Below are 20,244 nucleotides of genomic sequence, written 5' to 3'. Positions count from 1 at the left end.
TGGGAGATTGATTGTGGCCCGCTCGAGCCTGGTTCGAGCCTGGCCAGAAGTGCTGTTTGGCTTTACGCTTGAATTGTCAACGCCATGTCCGGCCGACTGCACACCAACAATTCTCAATTCTCAATTCACAATTCGCAATTCGCAATAGGCGATGCACACGTTACGACCCTCTAAGGAAGTCCGTATGACGCAGACACATCGGCTAAGACCAGTTTATGACACTCTTCCAAATTGGCAATCGACTTCCAAGCTGGCCTGCTTGAGAGATGATGCCTTGTTTAACATATTTCCAGAAGCCAACAGGTGCCAATGGGCTGTGATCAATCATGGCGAATCGATTTTTAATTAAGAACTCTTGTTAGCATAAGCCCCAGACCCCAGAGCCCAGGCCCCAGCCCAGTGGAGCGACCACAGCCGACGTTGATTGCCAACAAAGGCCTGTTGAATTCTTCAGCGCGCTCGGCTCTGAGGTCCGCTCGCAGGACAGCAGCGTGGGGCCATGATGTTTAAATTTGTCCTAATTAGTTGACAAAGAACGATGAATCAGCAGAAGAGGCTTTTTTCCAACTCAAAAGCATGCATCATGAGTGTGTGGGTTTTTATTTCGCAGCAACATTATTTTTTACTGCAGTAGTTAGTGTAAATAGTCGGCTGATCTTTAAAAAGCAGTATGAATTCACAACCTTTGAGTAGGGCTTAAGTTAGGGTCAGACATGCAAATAGTTTTCTCGGAAATTTTATGAGATTACCATGGCTTTAATAATAGTTACATTTTATAGATAGGATTTCTATGTTAAAGTATAGGTTTCGTTTGCTCTTAAAAGCATAGTTGATGATTTTACTGAAAAAATTAGGAGTCTCAGCTCTCAGTAATAATGAAATAAGAGTAGGAATTAGATAACATCGCTTTAAAAGTTATGAAAATGTTTTATAACGCCTCAGATTGGAGAAAAATATTGCTGTAATATTTCCCTAAACTATACATACTAGCTTTATTTAAAAACACCAAATGCCCTTAAAGTTGTATCATTTAAGGCTCTCTTGATTACTATTTGAATGCCAAAGAGCGAGCGAAGTAGTGTCAAGTACCAAATATTTTTAAACATTAAGATAAAAAGCAATAAAACAATAAGAAGTATCTTTAAATTTGTAAATGAGTTGTATTTATTGGTAAAATTCCCGATTTCCACTATCACTTCTTCAAAGTCAGTTTTTGAATACGGCAAACTGCTCATTGTTTCATGAACATAATATAATTAAATAATTCTTCTAATAGAGAAAAAATATACCCAGCAACAGCATATTTTCTTCATGTATTGAAAGCGATGAGTTCCTGAATTTGTGGCTATAATTTTGATTGATATCAAGAATGTTCACATCGTTTCAATCACTTACTTTATCACTCTCATCATCCAGTGATATTTTGAAAGGCTGGTAGAAAAGGCATCTTTATTTGAATCGCAAAAATAAAACACTTCTTAGGATCGATAATATTCGAAGCCCTTAAAAGACAAAGAATAATAAGGAAAGAATAATAATAAAGAGTAAATGGGTACGAAAAGTTCTATGAAATCTGCATATTCGATTCAAGATCCAGAGCATAAACAAAAGTTGTTTGTTAGGAAACAAAATATTCCCATCAGAAATCCTGAAGATTAGCTGAAAATATTTAAACGTATTTAAATATATCCTTAAAAGGTGGAACACCATTTTCCATTCTTCATCTTTATATCTAAATGATTATAAAACACTTGTCTTGGATTTCAATTGATTTCCATATTGTCTATATTTTGTGTCATCCATAAAATATACGCGTATGATTATATAAACATACATACATTCTACATGCAACAGTTGTAACTAGGCAGATACAATATCATTCGTAATAACTATTGTACACAATTAAGTATTAGACTTAGTTATATATATTTATATATATAGATATATATATATATAGCTGTATATATTTATGTATATTATGTCCACTTACGACTATGACAAATATGACATTTGTGTTTGTTTGTTTCTGTTTAATTTGCTAGACTTTATACAAAATAAAAACCATTAAGTACTGCTAATATACATTTTGAGAGGTCGGGGTCTCCGTGTCCTTCGCTACAGAGATGCCTCCTAGTGGTCGTTCCATATGACTTAACTAACTAGTTCACTGTATATTCCGAATTACTTTGCGATCGAGTCGCAAAGTGTATAGAAAACAAAAGCAATTTCCATGATTAACTCTATGATTGGGCGCTAAACAAAAATTAAAAGTAGATACATACATAGATACTTACAGGGGTAGCAACTAATAAGTGGGGGAGGGGGTTGGGAGGTGAGGTAATGGTGCCTGAAAATGCTTAGCTTTTGCGGCGATATGGCAACGCTAACAACAAATATTGCAAAGTTTCGAACAGGAATCGAATAAAATAAATATTTAAAAAAATATTTATCCAATTGAAGCAAATTAAAAAAAAAAAATATGGACTATCTGAAGATAGATTTTAAAATTAATATTTTCTATTTAATAAAAATTGTTAGCTGGTCAAAATATTTTCCAAATTAAAAATATAAAACCTTTCTAAATGCGAATCTTTCTAAATTCTATTTGTATACAAAAATCAATTTTTTTTAAATTTGGTGAAGATTTTACAATTTACGAAGAAGAGCAAGAACAATTATTTAACGAAGAAAAAGATAAATTATTCTGTCGCCTGAACCATTTATTGAAATTAATTAATTCATTGAGCATAATACAAAGGTCAAAACAAAAGTATTTGATTTTAATTTACAAATAAAATCCAAGAAATGAGAGTCAAAAAGAAAACAATTAAATCGATCCCTGCGTTCGAGGTTGGTTTTAAAACTAATTGTCTATTAATGTGAAGTATAAAGACTGTACAAAACTGCTTGTGGGGCGGGGGGAGGGGGGCTTAGTTTAGTTCGCTATTGGGGTGGTGGTAGATAATGCCTACAGGGCCGTCAGATCGTAGTCCTGCTTTATATGCTGTAGATTGTTGATGAGATCGGCTTGTTGTTGTTGCTGCTGGTGATGTGGAAGCAGGCCTGCCATTTGATTGTTGTTGTTGCTGAGGTTGTTGTTGTTGTTGTTGCTATGCAGCTGTTGATGCTGCTGCTGAGATCCGGCATAGGCATTGTTGCTGTTGTTATTATTATTGTTGTTGTTGTTGTTGCCATTGCCACAGGGCAGTTGTTGTTGTAAGACATTGGCAGCATCGGCTGAGGCTGGTATGTAGGGCGGATTGCCCAGAGAGGAGCTGACATCGCCAATGCTCTCCAAGCTATCGGAGCGCAGGCACTGCTGTGGAAGAGAGGAGTGAAGAGAGAGAGCAGTGAAGAGAGGAGCTTAAGTGCTTGCCTGTTGACTTTCAACACAAACTACGCACCTCATTCATCACCGGTGTTTGTTGTTGTTGTTGCTGCGGCTGCTTCTGCTGCTGTTGTTGTTGTTGTTGCTGCTGGGCCGCCTGCTTCTTGGCACTCGTACGCTTGGGCTTTTTGGCTACCGGTGTTGGATTTCCATTGGCATCGACAGTTTTCTTTCGCACGTTCTTCGTGTTGGGCAGCTTGTTGTCCTTCTTCCACTTCATGCGACGATTCTGGAACCAGATCTTTATTTGGCGCTCCGACAACACCAGCGTGTGTGCGATCTCGATGCGCCGCCGTCTGGTCAGGTAGCGATTGTAATGGAACTCCTTCTCGAGCTCCAGAATCTGATGGCGTGTGTAGGCGGTGCGTTGGCGTTTTGGCTCCATGCCCGGCTGATATGATCCGTTGGCTGCAAGTAAATAAGGAGCAAAGAAAGGGAAAATGAAAATATAGAAGATGAGGATGCATAATTAATGACTGGCATTGCAGAAACCAATAACGGGCCGGCAAACCCGGCTCTGATTAAGTCGCGAGTGCTGCAATTAATACACATCATACAATTGGGAGTCAAAATAATAACGCTCAATAAATCTCGCAGATAAAAGTTGACAACGAGCCCCCCCCCCAAAGCCAGAGAGCCCGAAAACCGTCAAAGTTTGCGACGCAAAACTTTCGACAACACCTTGGCTCCTGGCCATGCGGAAGGGGTAGCTGCCGGGACGCGGGCAGATGAAAGAACTGCAGTCGCGCCGGGCACGGCGACAGCATAATTAATCAAAATCAAATAACGCAACTGCCTGCCTGTCAAACTGTCTGTCCGTTTGCCCCGCTCCCTCTCTCTCTCTATCACCATTTCCCTCTCCCACTCACTTTGCCAGCCGGGTTGTCTGTCTTTTGCCTTTCGTTTTGGAAAAAAGGACGAAATTACGCGCGAGTATTTAGTTTGGCTCAAAATTAAACACTTCCCGGCTGTTGTATCCTTTTTGTGTTCTCCCTCTCCCTCCCTCCCTCCCTCGACTTCGACTTCGCCTTTGCTTCGCTGGAGTTGCGTTATAAATGCGCGGCACCTGCTCCTGCCGGGCAACGCATCTCGGGACATCAAATGGACAGCGACAGCCCATCAAAATATACTTTCGCACCATAAATTTCAATTTACCGGATTGGGAATGCAATGCAAAACCGCCGCCCTGACGTCGATGTTGATGTTTCTATCAAAGCTCGGGATTTTCTTTTATTTCTTTTTATTGAATATCTGTATTTTGTGTCGGATGTGCTTCTTTTTGCTCGTAATTTATAAAAATTTCGCTTTTATTGTGACAGACAGCTTTCGATTTGATATAAACATTTCATTTGGCATTTTCTGTGTGTGATTTTCTACTCAAACATAGATTAATGATGCTGGAGTGGACTGGACAGTCCCAGTCGTTGACAGCTCGTCAGTGAAGGACTCCCTCCTGACCGGACATGTTGCGATGCTTCGATAAGCATCGCCATGTGGGCGGTTTATTGTGCAAAAATATTTCCAACCGACATGCTAGGGACTTCATTTTTGTGGCATTATAAAAACATTTAAACTTGAAGCTTTTAATAAAAAATATTCAAGAAAATGAAATGAAATTCCACTTAGCTGCAGTGCTGTTGGAGTTTTTTTTATAGCAAAATGTACTCGCAAGTGATACTTGTATATGGAAAAATTGTAAAAGAATCTAAAAATTTTAATTATTGTAGACAATTACAAAGAAAAGAACCCAAGCCGGCATACTTGTTTAATAATTTAAATCGCACTGCATTCTCTTTTATTTTGCTTTTTCATTGAACCGTAAAGTTAATGAGCAAGGAAATGGGAGCAGCGACTAAGTACAGATACTATATATGCACATGTATGTATATAAATATGTGTCTATAAAGTGTGTGTGTGTGGAATAATAATTGCTTCTAAAATTTGTGTAAGTGATAAACATCGTATAACGAAATGAAAGCGTTGACAATCATTTTCTCAATAACCTCCACTCTGACAATTTTCTGTCATTCCAACTCACTGTTCTATGTTTCGAAATCCCACTTCCCAATTCCAGTTATACTTGTATATTAATAAATGCTTATATTACATCATTTTATCCGTTCAACGACATACATATGTTTAGTACATACTACCTATAATGTGTATGCGAATGATACTAAAATGCAACGCAGAATAACAATATCAATTACAAGGCCCCAAAGGAGCAGGGAACAAGGAACATGAACAATGAAAACAACAACAGTAACAACAACACCAACAACAATCGACAATGACTGCGACGTCGACGTCGACGTCATCGGCGGCATGCTGCGTTAATTCGTTTTTAATAAGTGCGTATCATTTCATTTCAACAATTCAACGAAATGCCATCCCATCCTCAGGTTCAATTCCAATTCCACATCCACGTCCAAGTCTCTCAAAAGAGCCTTGTCATGGTGTGAAGCGAGAGAGTGGGGGGAGCCCAGCAGACCAACAACAATAACAACAACAACAACAAAACAACGAGTGCCAATTGCATTTATGGTTGCAAGAAACGCAAATGGCAGCCAATTTATGAAAATGCCGCATCATACAAGGCCAAGGAAATCAAGATTGCAGAAACACACAGAGCCACAACAACAACGCAGCTTATACCTTCATGCGAGTATGTCCGGGGGGAGAGGGAAACTATGCGAAGAGCGTCAGGCTGTTAAGAGCTCGTTGAATGTTTGGAAAATTGGCATTCTCTGGGGAATTGGTGGCGATTAGTGCGTAGGACGGTATTATTAGAAATAACAACAACAAACTCTCTCGCTCACACACACACAAACAGACACTGTTATGACTGAGCGCAGTTTCAACTAATTTTACAAGTATGAACCAGCTCCAGGGTAGTACTTTTGAAATAATTTAATAATTAATTTAATTCGGCTTGCAGCAGCATTCTCTTTTAGCTCAGCTCCAGAATTAAACCGCAGCTGTGGCTTAGTTATTGCTGAATGAATAAATTAATGAATCATTAAATTAAATAAAAATTTAATTAGTGTCTTCAATAGAGGTAATATAACATATAAAATGGCTTTTCTAGGAAGGTGGAAGTTTCTTTAAAATAGAGTTAGCTTCATTATTTTTATTACACGTTGCAATTTGGTTTTGATATTTTAAATTTTCGAAACAAAGTTAGCTTATTTTTCTGTTCTTTATATTTGTCATTTCTTTACAAGGAAACATTCTCAATTAATATTAATATTGAAATTGAAAGGCAATATGTTTGTATATTAATACGATTATCATTTCAAAATTTGGTTATTCCAAGACATGCACTTCAGTTGTTTATTTAAAGAAAACTGCAAAAAAAGATTAACTTTCTTGTTCAATTTCAAAATTGTTATATTGATTTATTTGATTAATTACTTCAATTATTTAAATTTGAATTTCGTATATGCAGGCATATTTAATTTGTCAATTTTCTTTAGATAGTTGTAAATACAAAATAGTGTTGATTGTTGAACCAAACTCATATTCCAATAAAGTGCGTTAAATTGAATTTAGATTTGTGCGAATGGTTGATCATTGAAACATTTCAAGAGTTTAAAATTAGATTTTATAAATTTTTTGCTCAATTCAAAGACTTTTGGCGCCAAATAGTTATAAAATGAGTTTGTCTTGCTGGATCTTTAATAATATTGAAATTATTACAATATTTTTTGCAATTGTCAAGCCCTTCCTAAACTTTATTCTGTTTCCTTTTGAATATTTCGGAACTAGTTCAAGCGCACAACGCTTAAATGTGCTATCTATGTTTCTATTAGAGCGCTACAACTGCCGGCTACTGCCGCTAGTGTTGTTGTTGTTGTTGTAGTGTAATTGTGTTGCCACATGCGCGGCTGTCGGCATGTTTGTCCCATCCGAAAATTTCATATGATTTATCATGCATTTATGACTCTACAGTTTCATTCATACCGAGCCCACAAAACCCGCAGCCCCAGCCCTAGTCCCGCTACGGACCGTAGTCCGACCTCCAGTCCCGAGCCCATGACCGAGAGAGACTGAAACCGAGAGCATCGACTTGCGTGGCGTTGCGTTGCGTTGCGTTGTCATTTCCAGAAACTGTGTCAGACGTTACTTAATAATGTGGTTTTTTTTTCGTCGTTCGTGGGTTAAAGCGCTACGCCAACGAGATATCGCTTTAATCCACCAATTGATCGTCAAGCCATTTTCAGGGCTTATCTGGCGATGTCGATGGTGTTGCTGTTGCTGTAGCTTTTTAGGTGCGGTGTAAGAGTATTTGGGTCGTCTCATCGACTTCCGGGCTTTATAGCGACCCGCAATTTCAATTTCATTCTCACCGAATGCGACCTGTTTGCCAAAAACAAAAAAAAAAAGAAGAAAACTAAAAGCGTAGAGCCAGCAATGATTAATCACAGCGATAGTGTTAAAGTAATGAAAACATTGTACTGCGACCTCTTCGGCCAAGAAATTTGACTCGTGCCAAGTCGAAAACATTTTACGTCTGTCACATTTGATTTACCTGCCCATTCATCAAAGCAATGCTTAGCAAGTCTCGGCAAACCCGTTCCCAAAAAGCACTCGAAGGGAGCCCCATGCATAACGCTCTTTAATTACTCGTTAGAAAATAAACAAATGGAAATCGCATCACATAAATGACAACAAATTATTGTTTGCTTATGCAAACAAATATGACTCGAATTCGCAGCAAGTTTTGCATTTTACATTTTGCATTGCGCATACGCCATGTGGGCCGCCACAACTGTTTTTCTTCATATTTTCAGTTTTATTTTCCTCCCCAGAGTCGCTCTTTAAGTTAATACGGTGAGCACCTTAAAGTGCTGAATTAATGCGAATTGTCTGTGGGTAAGTTGTATTTTTCTTCAGCTCGTCGAGCTCGTGAATAAAAAAGAAAAAAAAAGAAAAAAGGCAAGTCAACATTTCAACAACAGCGGGAGCTGCATCAGCAGCTTGTCAAGTGACTTGCAATTTGTGTTGTGGCACACAAATAAAAATAAACATGAGCTCATGCTACTTACACATGTACCCGATCCGCAACATGCGCCCCATGTGAGTCGAAACAGACCCGCACCCTGCCTACATCATACATACTTAGATCCAAATCGAATACACCACTATATAGTGCTATAGAAGCAAAGCTCAAACACCCGCAGCACTTGGCGCTCTATGCAAAAAGTTCGCTCCGTTTTCATTTGCTAACAATATTCTAATGGGGTTTTTTATATTGCATGAGAGCCTCCAAAACGAACTCTATTGCGTGGGATGAACAGCACATGCGGACTTATACTTACACTATAAGTAGTATACTAAGCTAAGAACTTATGCCATTTACAATTCAAAAGACCATTAATTTAGTTAGTTAAAGTAACATTTAACTTACTTGCTAAAGCTAGCTTGGACAGACAATTTGCACACGATTCTGTCGCATTTCCCAAGCTTGTCATGAGTTCAATTAAAATTTAATAAATTCTGTTACAATAAACTTTATTGTTGTTTTAAAATGTTCACATACTACTTGCATGCCTGTCTGAGCTTTAAGTATGTTTTCATCTAAATTCCATAGCTATATTCTGCTCACAAATTTTGCATTTCAATTATAAGAAGAATTACAAGAACACTCTCCTCTGTTACAATAAAAAAATTCAATCTCAATTTCAAGCAAGTACATGTATTTAAGATTTGGCTGCAAATGTTTATACATTTCTATATCAGCCATTATTAAAAACTTGTGATCTGAAATCATTGCCAACAGTTTCACTTTTCACAGATTAATCTTTGGCTGGGAAGTACGAATACTTACGCGTAATGACAAAAAAAAAATGACGTTCAATGGAATATAGTCTCTACCACGTGTCTTACGTCCAACTGCGTAAACAAACAATACTTATAATGGAAGCATTATGACTAACAAAAAAGCATCTACAAATATTGGGGAAACGGCAAGAAGTTAAGAAGCTCACGACTTCGTGCTCGACACTGGAGCTGGTTGTGAACAAAAGCGACGACCTTGAACACTCGCTTTTTAAGACGACTTTGCAGCGAATCAAAACATATTGTTAGTGCCACTCCACAATACACAGTCTGCAGTCTAAGGAGCACATTATGCCGGAGTCAGTCTCAGTCTCTGCCTCAGTCTGGGTCTCAGACTCAGACTCAGCTACCAATAAAACGTCTCTAATTAAAGCCAATTTCAATAAATCGCAAAAAGCGCCACAACTTTATTGGCGCAAATTGCAAACACAAACACAAACACACATACGCATATGCATACATATGTGTGTATATACATATATACTATAATATCCCTTCTCCGATCCGCTTCATTCACATTCACATTTTGTGTGATTTCTGGGTTCTTGATTCCATTCGCCTCCAACGGCATCCAGTGGGGCGCTAATTACGCTTTGTTCGCCGCTTTGAACGCCTGCCATACATGTTTCCATATTTGTATATACTACACTGGGAGAAATTTTGTTTAAGTATTTCAACATAAAGACGCTTGCTTGCTTGAATACTGAATTGCCATTTGAAAGCAAGGCATTATGAAAACATCAAATCCTAAGCGAAGTTATTCACATTTTTACATTTTTTTGAATTTTTAAAAATGTTTGTAAACACGCTTCTGAACTTCTTCAGTAAATATATCTCATATATCAAAGAAAAATTAATTGCTATTTGTTAAAGATTTGTGTTAAATTAAAATAGAAAGCTATTAATATCAGCATTTTTATTTGATATCAACAAATATTTATTTTGTGCTAAACTTTTAGTTAACCGATTAATTTTCAAGCGAAAGCGTCAATCAGTAATTGAACCTTCAAATATCAATATTGCCTTGAAAATGAAGTATTCTTGTATTCAGTTTACTTATTGTTTAAACAATAGTACAACAATTAAGTAGAAAAAGCATTTCTATTTACAAACTACAACTTGCATTTATTAGTTTCTTCCTAAAAAGAAATGAATTTCCCGCTTTACTTTTGAATATTAAAAGCTGCCTACGCCCTTGTTATCAGCAAAAGCATAAAATTAGAACAATAAATTAACTATATTTGCTTGAAAATATTAAATTTGTCTTTAAAAATATCAAGCTGTTGTTCAACCAATTAATTCTGTACGCAAGACTATAAGATTTCAATCTAAAATATATTTTTCGCTCACAATTTATGATATTTTGTATCTGTTTACTAATTTCTTCAACGATAGCAGCAACTTTAAATAGAGCTTGTAAATATTACTTTTTTCGCACAAAATATCAAACCTATATACAGATTTTGAAATTTATGAATAAAAGTTTATTGACAGAGAAAAAATAAAGAATATGCAGCAGCTATAGTTTACAAATATTTTCATCATATTTTCAACATTTTTGAGTTGATAGGCAGAAAATGGATTTATTTTAGATACACTAAAACTTATATGGATATACTTGTACAGTGACTTTAAATAAAGCTTGTCAATATTACTTTCTGTCTCAAAAAATATCAAACTTATATACAGACTTTAAAATTTGTTAATTAAAGTTTCTTTTCATCACACAAGTATTTTCAACAAAATCAATTGGTAGGCAGAAAATGGATTTATTTTAGTGTATACGAGTTTGTATATACAAGTATTTGTGCTTATATGGATATACTTGTACAGATATTGAAGCGTTATGAGCAGAAGCAGCTCGGCTTAGTTCTGTTTCAGCCTCAGTTTCAGACTCAGATTCAGCCTCAGTCGCGGCTCAGCTGTTCGTGCCTCATCTGTCATAAAGGCGAACTTCTTAATTTTTACTGCGTCATTTTCATCATTGTCATGCCTTCGGCTGCTGCCCTCCGTCCGTCCGTCCTTACCTCCCTCCCCCCCAGTCCGTCCCTCTGTGTTTTGCAAAAGATAAGTTGGCGCGTTGCCCGGCGCGGCGCGGCGCGGCTTACATTTACAGCATTGCTCGCATCTGTGGCTTGCACTTTTTTTTTTGCCGCATCGACTGTGGTGCGATTTTTCGCAAGTCATCGAGTAACTGTTGTGAGTTGTAAGCCGTGAGCCTGGCCTCTGTCTCTGTCTGTGCCACTGCCACTGCCCCCTGCCCCCTGCTTCTGCCGCAGCCCCAGCCCCTGCCTCTGCCACTGCCTCTGCCTGCGGCACCGTGGAATCTTAATCGTGGGCTTGCCATTGAAATTCAGTTACAAGGCTGTGCACGTTTTCTGTTTTCTATTTTCTGTATGGAATCGTTATTGAATGTAATGCTGAACGTGAATTGTAAATGTTGTCGTCGTTCGGGCAACGAAACAGGCCGCGTTGCACACCACATTTGATGAGCCTTGCAGCACAAAATCAATCTCTTCAGTGGCATAAAGGTGTGGGCATGGGATTAGCATTAAACACAGGAGCTGCAAACTAAAATTGCCTTCATTGATGCGGAGTCGTCCTCAGGCGCTTGAAAGTGTGAATTGAACTCAAGTTTGAGTTGCAAATGAAATGGCGTGTATTGAGAGTGAGAATATTCCGAATGCTACCAGCAGTTTGGCTGACTTGTTCAGTATTTAATTTCGATTGGATTTCTATCGTCATATAGAAATAGCTTCTTCTACGCATCTGCAACTAACAACGACTAAAGCTAATTAGTCGTCAGGCATTTCAATAGCGTATTAAAAACGCAACTCAAGATGTTGGCTGTGGAGGAAATTTGCAGTACTTGAAAGGTTTTTGAACTATTTCACTATAATTTAGCTGGATTTAAGAATTTCACATTTAATCCAGTTTTTTTTAAATATATACTATAGTAGACGAAATTCTATAACGAACATTTTTAAACTGTAAGCAATCTATCTTGAACACTGGATCAGTAAATAGCACTTAATAAGTTATGCAGCAGAAACCATTTAAATGTGGTTCTTAAATCGACATAATTTCCAACTGCAAGAATTTTAATTCTATAAAAAGTTTTTAAAATAACTCGATAATTTTTAATCAGCTTTGAATGGCATTCCTCATGCAATTCCTCATATCAGTTAATAATTTTCAATTAATAGCTTATAACTGGCTACGATAAAGAAGACTATTACAGAGACATTTTTATACAAATTGTTTAATTTTGTACTTAAGGGACAAAAAGGAAAAGTTTAAAAGAACTCACATATAGATAGTACTAATTAAACTATTTATTTTAAGGTTTAAGTTAAAAAACCCTACAGGCTAAAAACAATACTCAATTTATTTTTCAAAATAGCTAATAAATGCAAATCTTCAACTAATTTGTGGTTTATAAAAACACTCTCAAATGAAAATAGAGCTGTGATTGCGATAAAGCTGTCTTAGACGTTCCTTATTATATACATTAATTGTCAAATATTTACTAGTGTACTGACAAAATGAGGTACAATAAACGTGTTTATTAAATAGAGTGAAAACTCTCTTGGCCGGACACTCACGGTCGGCCAATTTTTGTCCGCCCAAGGGGAGTGTCCGCTTAAGGGGATACTTAAATACTTTATACACCGATCGAATGTTTTAGAAAGTATCCGTCGAAGAGAGTGTCCGGATAAAAGAGGTGTCCATTAAGGGAGTTTTCAGTGTACTTTATATTAAAAAATTAAACGAATTTCTTGCTCTGTGTAATAACTTCTAGTTTTTTGCAAATATGAAAGCATTTTAAACAGAGTACTTTGTTAGTTCTCATTACAAATGTAATTCAACTCTGAATATTAAGTTTCGAACCGACGCTTACTTTCCAATTCAACACTTTTTTAAACATGCCCTAAAAGCCTAATATTTGGCTGTCAACTCAGTTGCCTCCAAATGGTTGCGTGATTCGAAATTGGCCACAAATACTTGTATGTGTTGCTTTTAGCGTTTACCATAAACTGGAAAATTGGTCGTAAATACTCACACTTGTGTTTTGGACTCTACTATGATTATTATTGTTGTTGTTGTTGTTGTTGCTGTCACCGTTGTGTTTGTGCCCCGAGGGTGGGGAGGGGACTTATAATACAAATTTGGTGGGCCAGACCACACGCCACTTGATACATCGGCCTGGAACGTGGAACGCAACAACATCAAGTGAGTGTAACTCATTTGTAAGAAGTAGAAGTAGAAGAAGAAGAATAACAACAACAACAACAACAACAACAACAAGAGTCGTGCCTCAGCTACCAAATTGTGAGACGGAGGGGGAACTGAGCAGCCACATTCCGAATAACGAGAGATGATGCACGGACGATAATCAAGTTTCGTCTTGTTTCGTAGTCGTACGTCTCATGATAAATGTCACAACATTAACATCAAATGACACGGACCATCCGTCACTCAGTCGGTGTCGTCGATGTCGATGTCGATGTCGAAGTCGAGACCGGAGGCCGGAGGCTGGAGGCTGAAGGCTGGAGGCGACTACTCGTGTACCTTGCCGGGCATCAAGAAGCGTGTGCCTCTGAGCGATCGTTTGTTTTGTCGAACTACTACTTCAATTTGATGGCGATGCTAATCCCTTCTGTCTGTCTATCCGTCTGTCCATCTGTCTGTCTGAGGCGATGCAGCTGACTGGGCTAATTACAATTAACCACGCGCGGGCGACACTCGTTTAGGGTCAAGGTCGTATGCGCCTGCCTGCTGATTAACTGAAAACTTGTAATGGTAACGCGGCTAATTAAAAAGCAATTTATCAAGAACCTACACAGCCAATGCAGTTTTTAGCCACAAATGCACTCAACAGCGCTCCAATGGCCCATAGCCCCCAGCCATTGTCATTACGTTTTGGCCATAATTGCCACGAAGGCACCATTCATGAAATTAAAACAATAAGCGCTGACAAATGTCAATACGTGCTCGCCTCAATGGTTTCTGGTTAATGGACGACGCGACAATTTACAGTAATTATCATTATATCTGGCCGAGTTGGCAGACAACCGACCGAATGCGTATGCAAAGTAGATTTATATAAACATATAGGGGGTATATCGACAGACCCAAGTTCAGGCCGCTCATTCAGAGCTTTGTGGTGAATGGAAACCAGTTTCCAGCTGGCGTTCCTTCTCTTTTTTTTTCCTTCTCTACCTGTTAGCCCAGAGCCGCCAAAGTGTGAAACATTTGTGAAACATATTGCAGGTGTTTAGAAAATGGAAAATAATATCAGCACTGATTATATATTTATTGCTAGTCGCTCTTTATGGAGCAAAGGGCCGAAATATGGCTTGCAATTTAGAGGAAATGTTATGGAAATATTATAGAAATGGGCAGGGCTTTTTAAACAAAAATTAATAAATTGTGTTTCTAGATTTGCAGAAACAACAATTGACAATCAAGGGACACAAATTTCTAACCTTTAAAAAACAGTTATGAACTAATTTCCAAAATATACGAGAGAGAAAACAAATACGAAGTAAAAATATGAACTTCTGCGCTTTGAAGAAAACATTATAAAATGAATATATACATTATACATAAGAAACCAATTTTGTTGCTGGACTAATATGGAGCACACTTTTAAAATATGTATTTGGCAGCAAACAGGATTTTTAGGAAGCTATCAGACCGCTTATTTAAGTGATTGGTTTCTGTCGAAAATCGAAATTTCGACTACTAGTTCTAGTACTAAAAATGCAGTTAAGGCGCTCAGGTAGAATATTTTGGGTACCATTTAAAGCGGACACTATGGGAAGCTATTTGGGTAATTTTCCATTGAGACTGAAAGTATGAGGCGCTTACATTCTTTAAAACTTTCTAAAGTAAGCCTAAGCATAGAGGTTTCTTTTTAACGAATAAGCGAACTCTAACTTCACTTTACTTTTTATACATCTATATCACAAATTTGTTGTAATTAACAAATATTTCACAAACTTAACTTCAATATATTTTAAAAATCTATTATTTATAGCTAATAATTTAATAACTTGTAATAACTTGACTAAAAACCCATTTGTAATATCTAAACTATTTTGATATAATGGAGCTTTAAAATTCGAAGACAAACCAACGTAGACAAATTTTATTTTTGGCCTTACTGCGATTCTAGTAGTTTTTAAAGCATTTTAGCAAAATTCTTTATACCTTATGTTATGCAAATAATTAATTACAATTTAAATATATAATAAATATATATATATAATATTAAAAAAGGAAACTTTTTAATATTAATATAATATAACAAAGCGAGTAAAAGGAAATCCTCATAAGAGATGATGTTTTTACAAGAAAAGAAAATCACGTTCTTTTAACGTCACGGCTTTTCAAAAAATATTCCTATTTTTTTTTACCAATTTTCATTTCAAAGTACTTCATAACCCCTTTCTGACTAGCACACACTTCTAGCCAGAACAGAAGCCCCGACAGAAAGTACAATCTATTTTATTTCTTTAGTTTTACTTAGTTTAAGTTCTCTATTGTATGGATTTTTTATATACAAGTATGTATATGTATTTGTTTTTTCATTTTCATTTTTCTTCTACATCGACTGCATTTTGTCGATGAAATAAATAAAATATATGCCTACAACAATTTAATTGCGCATCCCTTGACATTTTCATATAACAAGAGCTGTAGCTAAGGAGCTCTGCAAGCTTCGTTAATCCCGAGAATTTCTCTATAATTGCTTTTAGCTGTCTAAGTAGTTCAATAATGAAAGACAGCATAAAAGTGACATTTCTCGGTTTAGGAATTCTTAAATATTCCAGAGATAAAGCTAAAAGCCTTGCTGAACTTGATAGTTAAATGGTATTTCCACTGAACTATGCTCTTTCACTTTTGCGGACTTGAGAGAATGCTAAAATTTTGTAACATGGCCAACATTTCTTGAGCCAATTAACAATATTTGTGACTTGCAGTTGCGTCGAACTAGCTCCAGCTTTTACTTTTCAGACTTCTGCTAGAGAGCTGCCTAATTTGTGGTTATTTCGAAACCACAAATGGATAGCTCTGCCTTCTCCGGACCTATTTTGAATGCAATAAGTACGTGTAGGGTACACTCGAGTGCTGAAAGAGGAGCCTATTCGGTGGTGGAGTGGCGGCCACTTCTATGGATATGCACATGTGTATGAAAATGTCACTCGCCATGCATATTTAGCCTCAACAGAAGGCGTGTCACTCTTGAGTTTGATTAATGAGTGCTGGGCGCAGTTCTTTTTTGGGCGACTGGCATGCTTTTTCGCAAGCCCGGAGCCCTACAATGTCTGTCAATGGAACAAGTGGGTGTTGGCAGCTAAATAATTTAATTAGCCAGGCAGCCAAAATGGGGCAGCGCTTAAAGTGTAGAGCGATATACTCACCGACACCGGCCACATGAATCTTCTTCATCCAGGGATAAATAATGCGCTCCCCGTCGGTCGTTTCGGCCATCAAGTCATCATCGCTGTCTGAATCCCCCAAGTCATCGTCGTGGTCGTTCGAGCCCAGCTCGTCTGGCGATCGATCGAGCATGAGTCGATCCTCCTCAGACATATCGTCCTAGTTGGATATGAAGATGTTGTTGTTAATGGCATGTGTGGGGACGGGAGGGGGGAGTGGTTATGTGCTTATATTTACATTTTCTGATCCCATATCATCACAGCGTAGTCTCATTCCCAGTTCTTGCAGTTGTTGGCCGGCAGGTACAGCTTCTTCGATGCGTTTCTCCAATTTTAAACCTGGAATGCATTGTTTTGCTTAGTGTTTTTGGGTTCGTAGCAATGAACCAGAGAAGGTAAGAATAGGTTCATAAATATCTGCTTTCAGATGTGATCGACAGCTTATTAAAGATCAGGATTAAAGTGGGTTGCTTTAGATAGTTTGGGGATCCATTTACACATAGAATGTTGCTCTGAGGGGACTCCCCGCCCTAATCTTGAAAATTACGTTAGCGGCAAAATGAAAACTTGGCAGATTTAAATATTCTTTAAAATCGTTTGAATGCAGGACTTAAAATAGGGTCTGGAATGGTGAGAGATTTTATTTCCAATAATTTAGTTTTGCAGTTCTTTACAGTATTTTCGAGGCTAGCACTGAATAATTGATTGATTAATAATTGAAAATGGAAAACAGTTTTCAAATATTTGTTCAAATATTAAATAAAGCAGACGTTTAAGATGTGGCTATAAATATAGTAGTATTTAACTTAATTAATATATATTTATAGCTATCTAAAAGCAGTTTTATTCAATTTCTCATCAGGGAATTTTTTTCATCAAAATTTTCAGTTATTGTTTGTGGCTTTATTAACATGGCTATTAATGTAATTTGTTTAGAGCTACCTAAAATCAGTCTTTTGCACTTATTTGTTTAATTTTCGTTTGTGGGTTTGTTAACAACTTATAGCTAGCCAACTGGCAAATAAAGTTCCCTCAACGAGTTGGCTATTAATGTAACTTGATCAGATTTTTCTATTTGGTTTCTAACTCAAAAGTTGTTACTAAGTATAATTGTTTGTTCTCTGTTCAATATTGACTATGAATAACAAAAAAAAGTTCGGTCTCACAAAAGATGTTTGAAAATAAATACATATTTGTTACAGTCATATACTTTGAGGCAATTGAGAATAAGTTGAGACATGAAAATAGTATATATTTCAAAGTAATAAATGATCTAAAAGAACTGATAAGTAAGTCTTTAATTCCATATAAAAAAGGACTACTTGGCATAAAAGATACTCGATAAGAGTCCTTCGATTTCCTATCTTGAAATTTTGAATTACTTGCAAGTACGAGTATTTAGACAAATCTATAGGCAAAGTTAATCAAATTAATATAAAATAGGTCGATTTCCAAATCGAATATTATTTCGCAGTGTAACTAGAGCTGTACTAGGCTTTATTAAAGCCTGATATTTAAATTGAAATCACTCTAATTTGACATCTAAGAGTAAAGCCATACAAATTAAGTTTTAATTTGAATTAACTTTTTAATATATATTAAAATTAATTTATAGTAATATATTTTTAGCAAATATAAATTGTAGTTCCAAAGCATGTCATCATAATTCTTTCTTCCTTTTTATGGAACGTTTATTTATTTTTAATTAATTACAAACGTTTGACAAAATATAAAATAACTTTGATGTATAATATAAATATTTTTCTTCTTAAAAAAATCTCCACTACTTGCAAGAATTTAACGAATTTGTATGCAAATTATTTGCCTGTCTGACCGCCACTTTAGCAGACCTTTTCAAGCTGCTTTTGCATTCTCAGTTGGGACGGGACGGGACGGGACGGGGCAGTCACTCATTCAGGACTTTGGTCATCTCTAGTACTATACATACCTAATTCCTGCAATCCCAGTGCCGTATTCGTTGGCGGCTCTGTGGATGAGCATTGCAGGGGCAGATCCATCATTTGGGAGTGCGGCGAATGGCCCTGAGAGTGCGTGCTGCCGACACTGCCATTGGTGCCATAGTATCCGTAATAGTTATTTGAGCCGGTGGACACTGCCGCCGCACCACTGCTGTTTGGCACATTTACCGCCGGCCCATAGCCATTTCCGAGTGGGGGTCCCACGGGCTCCGAATGCACCGCACCCGCCGATATGTACTCCGGAGCATGATGCACTGCGGCGGCAGCAGCGGCGGCCGCATGGTGGCCATAGTAGCCGAGACTCTGGTGCGGATGGTGGTGCGTGGGCGTGGCGGCGTAGTTGGTGTAGCCGGCGTTCTGGTGGTGATGGCTGGAGAGGGCGCTGTTGCTGTGGTGCGGGTGCGAGTGCGAGTGCGGATGAGAGTTGTGGTGGTGGGCGGCGGCGGCCATGTAATCGTTCACATTGACCATATCCGCCGGATGTGTGGCGTGCGGATGGGCGGTCATTGTGGAGCCGCTGCCCGCGCCACCCCCGCCCATATGGCCCGTCGAGGCGGTCATCGAATAGTGTCCATTGTAGTGATGATAGTCGTCCGCTACCGGCGGGAATTTCGGGTCCAGACCATTGCCCATGGACATGGGGCTCTGGACGTGATGCGGCGCATGTGGATAACCCATGAGGAATGAGCTCATAATGACAACAACAACAGCTCGACTGAATGATGATGGTTGTGGTTGTGACGATTGCTTAACATAAAACGGATTCTCCCTCGCCCGGACGACCTTGATCAATTATTACGGGTTAGATGTTATTTGTATTGCACACCAAAATGATTCAACAATCTTTTCTATTTAATAATAAATTTTCTCCTTCTTGTAGTTGTTGTTTAATTTTATTTCTGCTATCTTGGCTATATCTTTGCAGACGTTTTGTTTAATTACTGACACCGCGGGGCGCTTCGCACACAACTTGGCAGCATTTTCGTGCTAACCTTGGCTTAGACACTTGTTTTTGTTGTTATTTCAAGCACACACATACAGACACACAACAAGCATTATTATTTTTTCAACATTTTCTGTTCACTTTTTCCCATTTATTTCTTTTTTTTCTTTTTGTGCACATTTATTAGCTCCGATCGGTTCAAATTCGTTGAATTTTTCTTGGTTAGCTTTTCATTAATATTATGTGTATTTTCATTCGTTGCGCGCAGCCGTTTGAAAAATAACAACAACCGCAGAACCGACAAAAAATTGAAATTCTGATTTTCTTTCGGTCAAGCAGCGGCGCTAAAAACATTCAATTTCCAACCACACGACGCGTCTGACTCACGAGTGCGAACCGTTCCATTCGAGCCATTCTTTTGTTGTGCCCGAGCTATCGAGTGCTGAGCACAAGCGAACCTGTTTCCCTCGTTCGCATTCAGTGCGTCCCCCTGCTCGCTCCGCACCGTCCCGCATTCGCCGTCCATTGCCATTGACAGTGCGTCACACGTCAGAGTCAGCGAAACTCGCTATACTGGTTTCTCGTTTCAGCCGCAACAACAACAACAAAACCACCACACTAGGGACAGCCCACACGCATAAGAGC

General features: G+C 37.9%; 1 protein-coding gene across 1 annotated transcript; it reads right to left on the bottom strand.

The window, feature by feature from the left end:
* Window positions 1-2,764: 2,764 nt before the first annotated feature.
* On the bottom strand, window positions 2,765-19,600 carry LOC115623441 (homeotic protein deformed). The gene is made up of 6 exons (XM_030517790.1): window positions 18,944-19,600; window positions 18,626-18,910; window positions 16,916-17,016; window positions 16,660-16,837; window positions 3,405-3,796; window positions 2,765-3,316 (listed from the first exon to the last, which is right to left on the bottom strand). Exons 1-6 carry the CDS (start codon window positions 19,347-19,349, stop codon window positions 2,969-2,971), a joined length of 1,710 nt encoding a protein of 569 aa, XP_030373650.1. The 5' UTR covers window positions 19,350-19,600; the 3' UTR covers window positions 2,765-2,968.
* Between the last annotated feature and the right edge of the window lie 644 nt (window positions 19,601-20,244).

Source organism: Scaptodrosophila lebanonensis, unplaced genomic scaffold (assembly GCF_003285725.1).
Source record: "Scaptodrosophila lebanonensis strain 11010-0011.00,11010-0021.00 unplaced genomic scaffold, SlebRS2 tig00000053-arrow-pilon, whole genome shotgun sequence".
In the NCBI taxonomy this organism is placed as follows: domain Eukaryota; kingdom Metazoa; phylum Arthropoda; class Insecta; order Diptera; family Drosophilidae; genus Scaptodrosophila; species Scaptodrosophila lebanonensis.
Note: the sequence above shows the minus strand (reverse complement) of the source record. Positions and strands in the feature narration are given on the sequence as shown.

Bases quoted from the DNA above. Each gene is read 5' to 3' on its own strand.
- LOC115623441 (XM_030517790.1), bottom strand. From the start codon at position 19,349: ATGAGCTCATTCCTCATGGGTTATCCACATGCGCCGCATCACGTCCAG. The intron at 17,017-18,625 runs GTATGTATAGTA...AATGCATTCCAG, and splicing joins ACTGGGATTGCAGGAATTAG to GTTTAAAATTGGAGAAACGC. The intron at 16,838-16,915 runs GTAAATATAAGC...ATATCCAACTAG, and splicing joins ATGATATGGGATCAGAAAAT to GACGATATGTCTGAGGAGGA.